This window comes from Euwallacea similis, chromosome 14 (genome assembly GCF_039881205.1).
Source record: "Euwallacea similis isolate ESF13 chromosome 14, ESF131.1, whole genome shotgun sequence".
NCBI classification, from domain to species: domain Eukaryota; kingdom Metazoa; phylum Arthropoda; class Insecta; order Coleoptera; family Curculionidae; genus Euwallacea; species Euwallacea similis.
The window spans coordinates 3,740,233-3,754,976 of record NC_089622.1 but is presented as its reverse complement, the minus strand read 5'-3'; the positions used below and the strand labels follow the sequence as shown (position 1 = coordinate 3,754,976).

The window sequence follows — 14,744 nt, the reverse complement described above, 5'->3', positions numbered from 1 at the left end:
AGTGACATTAGTATTAGCCATGTTGAGCTCAATCACAATATTTTGGTGAAAAATCGAGATTTTTACATCTCTTAATTACTAACAACTTTTCTCTATAAATGCCTTAATATCTCAAAACAAAGATATTTATAAATAGTTTAGATTAGTTTTTAAAATATTCCTCCTCCCGCTGGGAATCTACCATACACATATTTCTTATAATAATGATATTGATAGTTGAAATTACAAAGTTGCAAAATTATATAATTATCTACTAGCACTTAAATCTGTACAGTAACGTGTTCAATTTCTAATTAATCAAATAAGTATTCTTTTCCTATCGGCGCTAACCAAAGTAGTGTTAAACCCTTTTGTGTATATTTCATATTCACATGAATGCGGTAAGATCATTTTACCGTATGTGTGCATATAGAAATTTGAACCTACAGAAGGCAATAAAGTTAACACACATGCCCTGTTAAGAAAAATGTTGCACCTAACGCGTACGAAAGTATATTTCCCGCACTCAATTGCTTACCGAACTCCGCTTCGCATCATTCACGAAAGTATCACTTTCCACTCTTAGTTAAGTAAATCAACTGTTGAACGGTTAATTTGGGATCATTTCCTATTTTAAAATTATACATGTTTGTCAACATTTACCGACAAAAACCTCATTTTAATTTTATGTAACCAATTGTCAGTAATGTTTCCCATTTTGTAAATGCTTTCCGCATTATATCTGAATTAGACTCATAATTGTAACGATACTCTTCGTGGCTTTTATCATTAACACGTATTCATTAAAAGCCGTGCGGCGTAAAAAAAATGGCGGTTATTGCTACACCCGCAATAATTCTGAATTCTTTTACCCATCAGGGCACGACCGCATGCAATTCTTATCGTGTTATGGCAATTACTGTTTTCCCATAGAGTATGAAATAGATTTGACGATGCTTTACTTTCAATTCTAATTAATTTTCTGTTACATAATTTTTTACGTTTCCTGGTTTTTATTGGAAATTAAAAATGACGTCAAATGAACAGTATTTTTGATTAAAATTAAAAATTTCGACTAAAAATTTTTGTGGGCGATTACAAAAAAAAAAATTGACGCTGTCACTGGATTCTTATAAAAACTTAAATACTTTTGTTATGGGTTTTGCAGTTGTAATTTTTCGTTAAAAATTCCATTCACGTAACTCTCTTTCTTTTCAAATTAATAATGTCCAAAACAAGTAGTTACCTAATACTTAAAATTGAAAATGTAATTATCTGGCGCGGTAAAAAAATGTGGTGTTGTTACTGGAATCCTAAAATGACTTAAATTTTTTTCCAAATCGTTATTTAATTCCTCAATTTTTTAATGAAGTTTTCCATTGGCGTATTGCTTAATTCTCACGTTAATAATATCTAAACTAGAAGTTAAAGTGTAAAGTTGAAAATTTAATATGCCTATTTTGCAATCAAAATTGCAGCTTTGCCGCACTGCTGTGAGGTTAAAATTGAAAAAAAAAGAGTATTCTTTGATTTTAGCCATACACACCGTCCAATGCCATTTCCCCCTTAATAGCCGCAAAAACCGAAAAATACTAAAATATTTTAATTTCGTAATTTATATGAATCCAAACGTGACGCAGGAGGATTAACCTCTCCTTGAACCTCCTTGAACCTCCTGAACTAACCTCTCCTTTTTAAGATGTACGACGTAGTCGTCGTAAAATTTTGTGTAGTTTGAATTTTTGGGGAGTCATGAAGTCGAGGATAAAGTGTTTGGGTCCAACGGCCGTTTAAAGAGGATTTTTTGAGCTTTCCACCGCAGTCCTCCGAGGTCGGTCGCGTCAAAGGGGCCGCAGCAGTGGCGTGCTAAAGGCAAAATATGTCGTTTTTTTAAAAATGCACTTCCTTAAAACTCTATTAATCGACACTTTAAACGTGTCTAAACTTGTCCAAGAGTAGAAATTCATTAGGGGTGTGAGTTTTTGAAGCCTTTTTGGGTAGTGACTGAATTAGCACAAATAAATAAAAAAGAAATCCCAAAGTTTTTCGAGTGTCGGGTCTGCTTGGGGCGTAAGAGCTCCCTTCCTAGAAACCAAGGGAGCCCCACCTTGAGGCATCGAAAAGGGCATCGTTTGGGCTTCCTTCCCTGTATTTAAAAGTTGCCCGAGGGTGTCCGTCTAAGGGGTGTAAATCGGGATTGAAACTTTCAACGTGAAAATCGACGTAATTTTAAGTGCCCTTGGCGTTGTTTCGTCAGGCGTGGGTCACGAGAGACCCGACAAAAATTCACTTCTACTGTGGTCACATAGAGCTCAGAGAAAAATCTGTTAGGAGATTTCGTGCAACTTTTTATATCCAGCGAGTTATAACTGAACATTTCTTTTCAAAGTTCGTTTTTGGTCGTTTCACCGCATTTCATCTGATACCTTCCCAACACCACGACCTAGAAATTTGAAAAAAATCTTTCACTTTGCAATGTCCATATAGCAGCTAGAAACTCCCATAAAGGCCTATATGAATTCTCCAAGTTCTCGTTATATGCAACGAATATATGCGTTTTCCATGATAGCTCGCAAATTTTAAAAAATACAAATTTTTCCGAAATCTTAACTGGAAAATTAGAGAAATGCTCGTCACTCGGAATAAAATTGCACTTTCTTCAATCTGTACAAACGTTGTTGTTTTAGACAGGTATATTATTAGTTTTTTTATAAATAATTTGATCTAAAAAATTAAGGTATTAAAAATGCTGAGGGAGGTGTCATACAGTATGTCCATTATATTGAATAAATTTGTCCAGATTGCTGGACATTGTTGTATATTGTATCTACAATTATTTCACATATCAAGAATAAACGACGCAGCAAATGACCTGGAAAACCCCTTTAGCGGACTCAAAAAAAATTTCACATTTGAAGTTACATATAACATTGTAGAGTTAAATTCATTGATATTCTAATTTATTATTAATATAAATTTGTATCTCACTAAAAAACAGCATAGAATATACGACTTATAAAGCTCACTGTGGTCCGCGTCCAATTGCAAAAAAAACGAGTTGATCCGATATTATGAGCTACAATGAGCTGCTTTGAGAAACTTGTATCCTGTAGCATCCTATGTTGAGAGCGTCTAAACAAAAGTTGTGACTGGAGCCGTAAACTCTAACAGCTTATTTTTAAACTATTTTGTAATATCTCAATTTTTCAATAAAAATTCCTTTGGCGGAATCTCTTTATCTTCAAGTTAATTACGTACAAATTAGAAGTTAATGTATCTATTATGTGAAATGAAAAATTTCATTTTTGAGTGTAATTGAAAATAAATGTGATGTTTTCACGGGAATCCTATAAGAATTATTTTTTCCCGAATAATATTCTACGGTTCCTATACAAGGTGGGACACTGGGAGCGCCTCAGAGGATTACGTCCTTATTAAAGATTTTGATCGAAAATTGTTTTTAGAGGTGTATGTAGGACCTTACAAGGTACATTTTAAAAATACTCTCATTTATACAGGGTATATACTTCAAACCTATGTTTTTTTTAATAGAACGCCCTATATTTTATTACATACAACAGAGACTCCCGCATCTGAACTAATACGGAGACAAAAGTGTACGGATAGCGGAATATTCGGATAACAGAGCAATTGCTTTTTTTGCATTAAACATCATTAATTTAATTAGAAATGAACGAAATTAACACTTTCTCTTAACATTTAAGTGTTCAATATATTTTTAGCCTCTAAATTACATATATTTTTTATTACAAGTAGTTGCGTAGAATTACATTCCTGTTGTGTCTCAAACTATTGAAGTCCTTTTTTAAATGACTCAAATACTTCAATATGAAAAGATATATTCTCATCGTTACTCTCGTTAGGTGCTTCTATTTGTGTAGAATTTATGCTATCTTCATCATTACTATTGTCTTTATCGCACTGAAACCATTGCATTACATCATTATTGTCGCAATCGCATCCTGGTAATCTATGCAATGTAGTGACAGCTTCTTCAACATCTGGTTCTACTGTTCTTCCTTGTTCACTAATTTCTTCAATTTCATGCATCAAAAGTTTTCTCCACGCTCTTTTTAATGTAGTGCTTTGAATATTGCTCCACTCATTTGCCACCATGTAAAAGAAGTCTTTTAAATTTAGTTTTTTATGTTGCTCTATCACCCTCTCTTTATTAGAGGGAAATGTAAGCAGGCATTTTTTTGAGCAACTCTTTTCTATATAGTCGTTTGATTTCCTATAGTCCATTCGATTACCCCTTGATCTAGTGGCTGTATGAATGAAGTTACAATTAGGTGGTAAAAACATAACTTTTATAAATTTGTCTTCCTGGTTAAAAACGTCACGTATAGAATGCGATCTAGCATTGTCTATCAGTAAAACGGTTTTCTCTCTGTTACCTTTTTTTAATTAATGTTCTTTAACCTTTGGTATGAAATCTTTTTCAAACCATTCAACAAAAATGTTGCTGTACATCCAAGCATTTGTCTGATTTTTATAAACAACAGGCATTCCACTCATATTGACACGTTTAAAACAGCATGGATGTTTACTTTTTCTGATGATCAAAATTGGAAGTTGATGGCATCCGGTAGCATTCGCACAAAGAAGTGCAGTGATGCGTTCTTTACTAACTTTGCGACCGGGGGGTGATCTTTCACGACGAGAAACTAACGTTTTCTGTGATAGTACTTTCCAATTTATCCCCGTTTCATCAGTGTTGTAGATATTTGCTAATTCATATCCTTCATCATTTCAAAATTTGTTAAAGTCTGTTTTGAAGGTTTCTGCAGCAGTACTACTCGCTGAAAGTTTTCCTCTACAGATATCCAGCTGTCGAATACCATGACGTGCTTCAAATTTTACTAACAAACCATTATTAGCATTAAATGGGTTCTTTGTAAGTTATTGTTGAATCGTAAAGCTTTTTCACATAACATGGGTTCAGATATCGATATGCCTTTGTCTTTTTGTTGGCGAAACCATTGGAAGACAGCAACATCTACATTTTTATTTTTAGGGTTCATTAAGGTTTTTCTACAGGTAGCATCCGTGGAATCTACATTTTGTATATAATTTTCAATATCCTATTTCTGTTTTTTGATATCTGTTATTGTAAATTTCCCAACATCATGTATCCTTGCTAATTTCGTTGCACTTTCCCCACTTTCAAGATCTTTTATTATTTTGTATTTTTCTTTAATAGTTAAACTACACGTTTCTGTTTACTTGCCATTGTGATCTGCTTCAGGCTAAATATGTTCACATTTAGTCGATCGAATAAAAAAAAACATTTTTGTCAAATAAATCTAAAAACACCAAGAGATATTAGGCGGATAACAAAATATATGGATAATAGAATGTTCGTATTTTAGATATTCGGATATTGGGTGTTCGGATACGAGAGTCTTTACTGTATTTGGAATTAGAAGAAGATAATAGTAGAAGTTTATATAACACACATTAGGATTAATACAAATGCCTCTTGAGAAATTTTAGAAAATATAAAAATGCAAGGATTAAGAAAACATTTTTTTCTAAGTGAAATAAGTTACTTGACAATTATTTTTTACTATTACTTCTTCAGAACAAACTATTTTTCAAACTAGAATGAATTCTTTACTAAACTGATATACAGGATGAGCAAAAAGGATGATCAAATATTACTTACTTATAATTTAGCATATCTTTCTTATTTCAAATAGAATGAATACATTTTTATGTATTAATTAAAATCACTAATTAATGCCCTTTCAATTGATGCTATGGTGTCCTATACTCATCTTTTACCGTTTTTCCTTAATATGAGATTTTATTTAATTAATGTTACTATTTATTTTATTATTTTATTTAACTTATCGCAATCCTTCCGACAGTTCTTCTACTTATACCCAATTGTTTTTCAAGAGTACGCTGACTTAAAATAGTAGTCAAGTAACTCATTTCACTTAGAAAAAGAAATGTTTTCTTAACTCTTGCATTTTTTTTTCTAAAATTTCTTGAAAAGTTTATTTTAAACAATGTGTCTTATACAAATTTCTACTATTTTCTTCTTCTAGTTCCAAATATATAATAAAATGTAAGGTGATCCATTAAAAAAAACATACATATGTTTGAAGTGTTTGTATACCCTGTATAAATGGGAATATTTTTTAAATGTACCTTGTAAGTTCCTATATACACCTCTAAAAACAATTTTTGATCAAAATCATTAATAAGGACGTAGGTGCTCTTGGTGCCCCACTCTGTATATTTTCAAAGAAAATCTCATTGGCGTAACTCGTTAAACGACCATATATACTATTATACATACTCGACTACATTGATACTTTATTTTTTCCGGTTGTTCATTTGAAGTTCAAAGCAATAATAAAAGTTCAAAAATATGGTTTATGGGAGTTGAGAATAGGTACGTATAATAAGACCCGATTTCTCGGTACTAACCTAAGCCAAACTTGAATTTGCATTTACTAGGAGTACTGTCCTCCAAATTTTTCTATGAATTTATGCCGCCTTCCTATTGTTATTATACAGTAAATGAGAAATCCCCACAATATTATTAGTATTTATGTCACGCCACGGGCCTTGACGTTATTAGAATTATTACTATCTGCAATTATAACATTCATCCAAGGCTACGATAGACCATATAACTCAAATTATTTCAAAACTAAACTCTTTATCTTCTTGAGTGTAGGTGTTCACTGATATTTATTTCCTCTCTTCTTAAACCAAAAATACCAGTTTCAAAACTTTAATTTAGCAATGCCATGTTCAAATTATGGCAACAATTTATGCAAACCCATCCTAAGATAGGTAGGCACGTCTCCAAGACAGAACCTGTAGTAGTGTAATAATGACGTATTATTTCATTTAATCTTGAATGTAGGTAACACACATTAAAGTAGGTATTTTATCAGAGGCGTCGAGATAATTCTGAGTTTATTGCTGTAAAAGATTGCTATTGGCAGATATGTTGTATTTGGTAAATTGAGGACATGAAAATACCCTCACTTCTTTGAAGGAGTCTTATTTTGAGTCCGATTTGTGATTGCTTAGAAGTTTTTGGTATTGGAAATTTGTGAGTATTTAAAGTAATATTCTCCGCTCGTGCTTTCTGTACACATACCTAAATTCCTGAGCCAAGTAGTATAATCTGTGCCTATGTGAAGGTAGAATTTAACGGTCAGTAATGACGACATTCATCCGTTTATCCCAGCTATACAGTCTTTTTACCTCTTCAGAATTATAAACCCACATTCCTCCATATCAAAGTCAAGACATCATCACAACAAATTAAAAAAAAATCACCGTGACATTAATTGTAAACACTAAAGCTGATTGCATTAACAACAATCATTTCCGTCCACTATCAACAATGCATGTTATTATCACCTAATCAAACGATTCGGCTGTTTACCCAGTTATCAAAACTACAACTTAACGGCAGTGGCGATTTCGGTGTTTTTCGCGCATGGTACTGCGGCACTGAAGTAGTGAAGTAGTACTTGGTACCATGTTGGCTGGGAGCTCGTTTTTCTTCGGAACCGTCCGAAGTTCGTTTAACGAACGGTTCATTTGCTCGTTCTGCCTACTTTGGTACTTGGATAGTTAACATTCTTTAAGAAGATTGATTCCTGGCCATAGACAGGGCAAAGAAAGGCACAGGTGGACGGAAAATGTTTAGATTAGAGCTCGAGAGATTACGGGACTTGTCTTTAATTTCTATTTTGAAATCGAGTCCGAGACTTGCTTGGTTTTGGTATCCGCTCTGGATGCGCGACCTAAACAGGGAGTATAAATTGAGAGTCTCGGAAGTCTCGATCTCCTTCTCGCAAAGCATTGCGTGTGATTATTTATGATTCCGTGTGACACGAAATTTGAATATTTAAGATAGACAATAATACGAATTATCTCTACTTTATCTTTGTTGATGCCAGTTATTACTCAATCTGAACAAATTTTACGTTATAATTGTATAGGAAATTCCCATCCTCATATGCTGGCCCAAAACTTACGCTTTCGCTTCATGAAACTGGAATCTTCCTTCTTCTGATTTTGGTTCTTTGGTCTACTTGTTGACTATTTCAGAATGACTAATAATAAGGAAAATTATCAAATATTTAGTGTAACAGTTTAAAGGGAGCAGCCCATTACAGCCTTCTTGCCCAGACTAAAGAAGACTAAAGGAAGCCTGGTATGGTATACCGAATACTGAAGTACGTATAGACCCAATTCAATAGCCAATTGTTTTTTCCTTCACAAATATATCGCCTTTCTATGGCACTTCCGGTTGGACAAATATACAAATCAGTGTTCATAACAATTATCACCTTGGCTTGACTTTCTCGTTAAATACACAATTCGAAGCCCTGGCGCGGTTTGCACCATCGCCCTCAACATGATTCAGTAAATAATTGAGGCCTCTTTGACGGTACCAAGAAACCAGTTCATTTGCCGTGTATGACTCACCGGTGATGGTACCAAAGACACACTCTGGGTACTTGGGCAGGTGCGAAAAGAAAGCACCTTCTTGCTGACCGCGAACAAGTTTAAAATTTGTGAATGGCTTTTTTTATTCAAACCAGAGTACTTGGTAGATGTATCATCAATTTACGGGGAATAATCTGATGAGCTAAGTGATAAACAGCGGGCAATTTCCAATTTCAATGTTTAATGGCCTAGAGAGTCCGTAATTGATCAAAAAAGATAGTCGGTAATCATCGGATGGATTAATAGGGAAAGTATATCAGATATTCTGCAATTAACAATCCATTCTTGGTATTTTAGGAACAGAATTTCAGCGTGTTACCACCTGAAAGCGCCCATTCTAATATGGATTTTATGTCTAGCTACAATACAAACATAACGCTTCTTTGCTTACAAAATGAGCAGAGCGTAAGTTTTTCGTCGAAGTTAAATTCAACAGGAATTATTATAACTCACAATTTTTAGTGACCTCAACATTTCACGATGGTTGGAAGCCCATACAGACCGATGTGCAGGATTAACAACCCTACCCAGGAACGCAGTACTAGCAGATATTTCTGGTACTGGCGATTACCATCTGGTAATAACAGACCTGAAATTTGACAAAGACACGAAATGCAGACTAAAAGTGTACAAAGGAACACTACTAGCCACTGACCAACCATTAGCAAATATACCCAGCTCAGTGACAAGCTTTTATGCAGATCAACTCGAACCAAGAATACCTGGTAAGATTTATTTGTTAAAAATGATGAAAGTGTTGTACCAATCTTGTTTTAGTTGTAGCAGTTGCTTGTGGCTCTGAACTGTTTCTGTACAAGAATCAGAAACCATTTTACAAGTTCAGAGTGCCATTTTGCCCCCTCACACAAGAGGAATCTGATATTTGGGCTAAAATTGTGGAAACAAAGGAGGTCGATATCGAGAAGTTATGCAGTGAGTTGAAGAAGATCTCTTACTGCAATTTAAGTTCAAGGTATAAATCGAAGTATTCAGAGTGGGAAATCATTTAAAGATTTATCAAATCAAGTGAAGTAATTCTTGTAATAATGCTTTTGAAGGTCTCAACACATCCTTAATTTAACATCTCTAATGAAAGTAGAGGAATTTGTACGTAAATGCGTTCACTCAATGCCAATGAAAGAAAACATAATCACGTGTATGACCACCCTCAAGAGGACATCACGCGATAAGGGTGCAATTGCCTGCCCTATTATTGCCACAGAATATGGAAATATTTATGTATTGGATCCTCAAAATTTTGCTATAATCTATCAAGTGAGAATACATTCACCATAACATCCAGAATTATAGCAATTCAATTAAACCATAATTTTATGCTTAAGGCGAATACTTGTAATGTACAAGCAACCCCTTTCATAATCAAAGGTACAGGGCTCTATGACGTGGAATTTAGAGTGGTTATAGCTACCAGAGAAGGGCACATTTGCCTGCTAAGGAAGAACTGGTTAGAGGGAAAATCTATAATTCAGTTAAGCTCGGATATAGTAGACATGATCGTAATGGCTGGAGACAATTTTATTATTATTGCCACTGCGGACAGCAACCTGCATTGCTATACTAAAAGGGTTAGTTATTATAAATCTATACCAAACGACCTTCTCTGATTGAGGTTTTTTAGGGTCAAAAACTGTGGACCTCAAAAACTTCAAATCCAGTCACATGTCTATGCCTGGTACCTTTAGACCACTTAAGTACCTGCCTGATAGCAGTAGGGCTCAGAAGTGGTTCCATCCAATTGTACCAAGGCAGACATCCCATCGATTTTACTTCTGTAGCAGATGCTCCTTCAGTAATTGCCTTTGGGCAACTGGGGCAAGAGGAGAACGTTATGGTTGTTATTACTATAGGTAGATGAAATAGAGTTCTTTGCGTGGAAGTTGTTTAAATTCGTTTTAGGTGGTTCTATAAATTTCAAAATACTGAAAAGGACTGCGGACTTTTCCGTGAAACCTCAAGAAAATTCACCGGTATTGCAGTCAAAGCCTCTGCCACTGCCCAAACGTAGCAAATTATTTTTGGAGCAGAGTTTACGAGAAAGGCAGAATGCTTTAGGTAGAAATGTTTTCGAATTGACGAGCAAATTGTATGAATGATGGTTGATCAATTGATTTTTAATGAATTAATTGAAAGTCACTTAAACTCAATTAATTGAAAATATTGAATATTGAAAGTTTAACTAGTGCATCGAAAATTATCCATTATTTTAGTTAGGGCAAGATGCATGAATACAGTCTGGGATGAAAATAACATGAGCCATTTTTTTCTGATCCTCATTTATTTTATTATTAAATTTTCTAAATTTTTTGTGCATGAATTATATTCATCGAAAAGTATCATGAATCAAATACTGTGAATTTAATGTAAACAGGCGATTAATGAAATTCTTGAAGGAAACTGTTTTGCTCTCCACAAATATTGTTTTTTTTTTTAATTTTAAATCACACAAACAACAACTAATAATTTCTTTTTTACTTTTCTGGATTTTGATTACCGAAATAATTATGTATATTAATAGGAGCGAATTTGTTAAAATTCTACTTGTTGATTATTCAATGGAATATAAACAAGATAGTGCTGCTAATATCCGCACAATTTTGCCAACTTATCTTGCGTTTATATACTATAAATAAAAATTCTATGAAATTTAATTTAAATCAGGTCTTAGATGACCTTAAATGGAGTCTTACTGACTCTACGAGAAAAATGTAATTAAGTAAGAATATACAAATTTGATGTACGGTATGTATCTTCTATATCCACGTACTGATAAAAAAAACAAAAAATAGGGTAGCAAAATTTATTATTATATTTCAATTTTAATCATAATAATAATGCATGAAATAATCTACCAGACTTGGCAAACGTTGACTTAGTCGAGTAGCACTGACTAAGGAGACAAAATTATCTCAATGAAAATATCTGAAGTCAAGTATTTGTTGAAATAACATTCGGGACATTTTCCATAGTTAAGAAATGTTATTGTATTATCAAAAAATAAACAGACAACGAATTTACTACTGCTCAACCGCAACTTTACATATCTATATCTCGACTCCTATTTTTTTGCTCCTGTCTTTCCTTCTGCATTTCCAAGGCATACCCTAGTTCCACATGGGATTCTCCGACACTTGGTAGCAGTAGTAGTAGTAACCTCGTTTGAGTAGTGCTTCATCCCTAGATGGCTCTGCCAGTTTTACTAACTCTAATACTATAATACTAAAACTTGTGAACTACTAAATCACCAACATATTTAACGATTAACACTCAAGAGTAAGAGGAGGTCGAGGACTGATCGACCTATTAAATAATCTTTAAGTTGAAGGCAGCTTTACATCGCTTTTTCTGTTTGCAATTTCATAGAATAGAATGTTAAATCAAATTTAATCAAAATCTACTAGTAATCTACCACATTTTCCCACTGTAGTAACTTGAAACATACATCCTGGTTTGACTTCATTTGCCCTGAATATATCTCAACTTATTCAAGGGTTTCCTCGTTTAATCATTAAAATCTGCCTTTCACAGCTAGACTATGTTTATATTAGATTGAAAATAATTAAAACGTATAATTAATCTCTGTTTTGTATATTATACTCTCATAGTGGGAAATTACGCAATAATTTTAACAATTTGTAGAAATCCATCAAACCTTTCAACAAGAACTAATCAGACTAAGACTAACAGCAGCTCGAGCCCTTGTGCAAAACCTTAGCGACCAATCTGGAATCGGCAATGAAAAGGAGCAAATAAAATTATCTGCCCAGGTATAATAATGTTTTTGTATTTGAAAAACAATATCACTTTCTAATTCTGTATAGGTTTTAGGCTTAGGGCCAAAATTCACAGTAATCCTTACTCTCGAAAACATCAACCCCCTTAAACCACTAGTGGGGCTCTCGCTGACTTTTCACTGCAATCCTGCGCTTTATATACTTTCCTCTTATGTTATATCGGTAAGTAAGTAAATACAGCGATAGGTATCTAGTTTTTAAAGGGTGCATACAAAAAGGCTCCGAAGCATGATTTTAGAGGACCAAAAAAATAGTTTTTTTGGGAATATTCTTGGAATGTACAAACTCTGTTTTATCATAATTTTGTAAACAAAATAAGGTAAGAATTTGTCCAACCACTTAATTATTAAAAGCTTCATTAATTATAATATATAAGTAAACTTATATAAATGATACTATATAAGTTACGGATATTGAAAATCATCGTTTAAATTTTGTCAATTCATTAACTTTTTGAGAAATATTGTGCGAAATTTCTATGTGTTTTTCATATTCCGAAACGTAATTTCCTAGTTTTTGCGGGTAACCATATAATCTTAACTAAGGTCGGCAGGTGACGGAATAAGGTCACTCAAAAAAGCCTACAAGAGTCAAAAAAATCCTTCCGTTTTCTGCAGGGTGATGGAATAGTAATAGTTTTTCGTTGCTACATTAAACTAAAGTGCTATTTAAACCTGTTGACATGGAAACAAATTTATTAAAATATATTAAAATCTACATTTCTATGGAATGGAGTTTCTTTAGGTTTTTTCAATTATATTTAAAATTTATATTAATAACTTCATTCCAGTCGTGAAAGTATTGCTGTTGTACAAAGGAGCGCAAAAATTAATAATAAAAAAGAATTACAAGCTCTTACTTTTTGAGCCGCTCTGTATAATAAAAATGTTTCCATGAAATCAGCTAACATAAAATTTATATTTGATTAAAAAAAAAAATTGAATATCAATTCACAAATCCAGTTAATTGTCTCACAAGGCGAAGAAGCAACAAATTTACTACCTAGCGATATTTATAGCTGAGTCGAAAACGAATGAAGCTGTAAGAAAAGTTAAAGCAAAAAATTTAAATTTTCGCTGAAAAAAATAGGTTTTTTTTTTTTGGTTAGTACCGATTAAAATTCTTTCTCGTTTGATTTTATACATATATTTCATATAACATATTTCTTTCATATATTTGTATTTTTTTACCTTTACCACCTAGGTAGTGAAAAACTTCTACTGCTGCGTTTATTAAATTTCTAAGATGTAGGAAGTAAAAGAAAAACGCCTGGGCAGTAAAAGGGTTACATTATAGCATGTTTTGAGCTAATAAAAGGTAGTTTTGTAAATTGGAGCAAAATACAGTTTTTACAAAACAGACTAAAACTTTTTATAAACTGGAGATAACATCGATTCCGTGTTAACAGGCATAACGAAGGCTTTAATTAAATAGAGAAGCAAGAACCGAATACAATCCCATTACTTTCGCGAAAACAGAGGGACTTTACTTTTTTATATTTTTGTAGATCCTTTTTAAATCATATTTTAGGGAATATTCTATCGAATTTATTCAACTCTTTATGGTTAACCGTCAAAGGTCATAAGATAATTTTTCAAATTATAAATTTCGTGAAGATTATACTTTCCGTTAAAAGTGTATAGCTGTTTAAATTTGGATGCTGATTTTCAATTACCTTAATTTTCTTCCTTGTGACTATTTTTCTTTACATTGTTTTTTTTTAATAAAGTCTAAAGAGCGGTACTTAACAAAGAGCTGGGGCACCATTTTGTATACCACTCTGTATAATAATCTAATAATACCTATAAGCGGCATGCGATAATCTAAAAACAACTATGTTTTAGATTCCTTTGGTACCCCCTAGTTTATCCTACAAAGTGGAGAATAGGGTGCAAGAAATAATAAGGGAAGAATTCAATAATGATCAATACATCCCTGATTTCAAATCGGACAATTTGAAAGTGATTAGGGTTTTTGTTACCAAGGGAAAAGTACCTGTTCCTGTATTGGCAGCTACTATCAATATGCCTCCTATGGAATTAGTATTTTAATTGTATAAAACAAAACTAATAAATGGATATTTGGTATAAGGATTAATAGTTTATATTTAACTGCTGATAATACCACAAAAAAAAAATCCATGAAAATATATAAATTTCCCAATACATTTTTTTTTACAATTTCACCTTTACATCTATAGCTACATCATTTCTATAATGCTAATCTGTATGACTGATGATATCGGTATGGTTGTGGGGTATGCTTTAAATTTGGCGCCGGAAAAAACGAAGGCAATAATTTTAAACAGTAAAAGGGACAAAATTAACATATCCTTCCTCGTAAATGATGCAGAAATTAAATGAAAAAAGCAGTTAAAAATATCTGCAAAATAAATAAACATTTACTTCGTTGAATATGTAAAAAATGTAACTTAAAAGAGAT

General features: G+C 33.0%; 2 protein-coding genes across 4 annotated transcripts in view; one reads left to right on the top strand and one right to left on the bottom strand.

The window, feature by feature from the left end:
• Exn (Ephexin) overlaps positions 1-7,472 on the bottom strand; it is a 40,087-nt gene extending 32,615 nt beyond the window's left edge. The window contains exon 1 of one of the 2 annotated variants that reach the window (XM_066397259.1): positions 7,127-7,472. Coding sequence is in view for 1 of the 2 variants with exons in the window: in XM_066397258.1 (XP_066253355.1) it covers positions 7,234-7,257 (24 nt within the window). In the remaining variant the exon portion in view is untranslated. The remainder of the gene's footprint in view (positions 1-7,126) is intronic. The other variant, XM_066397258.1, reaches the window with a different exon arrangement.
• Positions 7,055-14,379, top strand: BBS1 (Bardet-Biedl syndrome 1). 2 transcript variants are annotated; one of them, XM_066397275.1, is made up of 11 exons: positions 7,055-7,078; positions 8,788-8,895; positions 8,953-9,215; positions 9,268-9,463; positions 9,549-9,765; positions 9,834-10,076; positions 10,130-10,358; positions 10,408-10,563; positions 12,148-12,275; positions 12,330-12,464; positions 14,147-14,379. In XM_066397275.1, the coding sequence occupies exons 2-11, from the start codon at positions 8,885-8,887 to the stop codon at positions 14,351-14,353; spliced, it is 1,785 nt and encodes a 594-aa protein (XP_066253372.1). In that variant the 5' UTR covers positions 7,055-7,078; positions 8,788-8,884; the 3' UTR covers positions 14,354-14,379. The 2 variants fall into 2 exon arrangements, with proteins under 2 accessions (XP_066253372.1, XP_066253371.1); XM_066397274.1 differs by lacking the exon at positions 7,055-7,078 and adding an exon at positions 8,127-8,216.
• Positions 14,380-14,744: the final 365 nt, after the last annotated feature.

What these genes read in the sequence shown, in the direction of transcription:
- BBS1 (XM_066397275.1), top strand. An exon ending in AGAAAGGCAGAATGCTTTAG is followed by an intron (nt 10,564 to 12,147) that starts GTAGAAATGTTT and finishes AACAATTTGTAG; the next exon opens with AAATCCATCAAACCTTTCAA. An exon ending in TTTCCTCTTATGTTATATCG is followed by an intron (nt 12,465 to 14,146) that starts GTAAGTAAGTAA and finishes ACTATGTTTTAG; the next exon opens with ATTCCTTTGGTACCCCCTAG.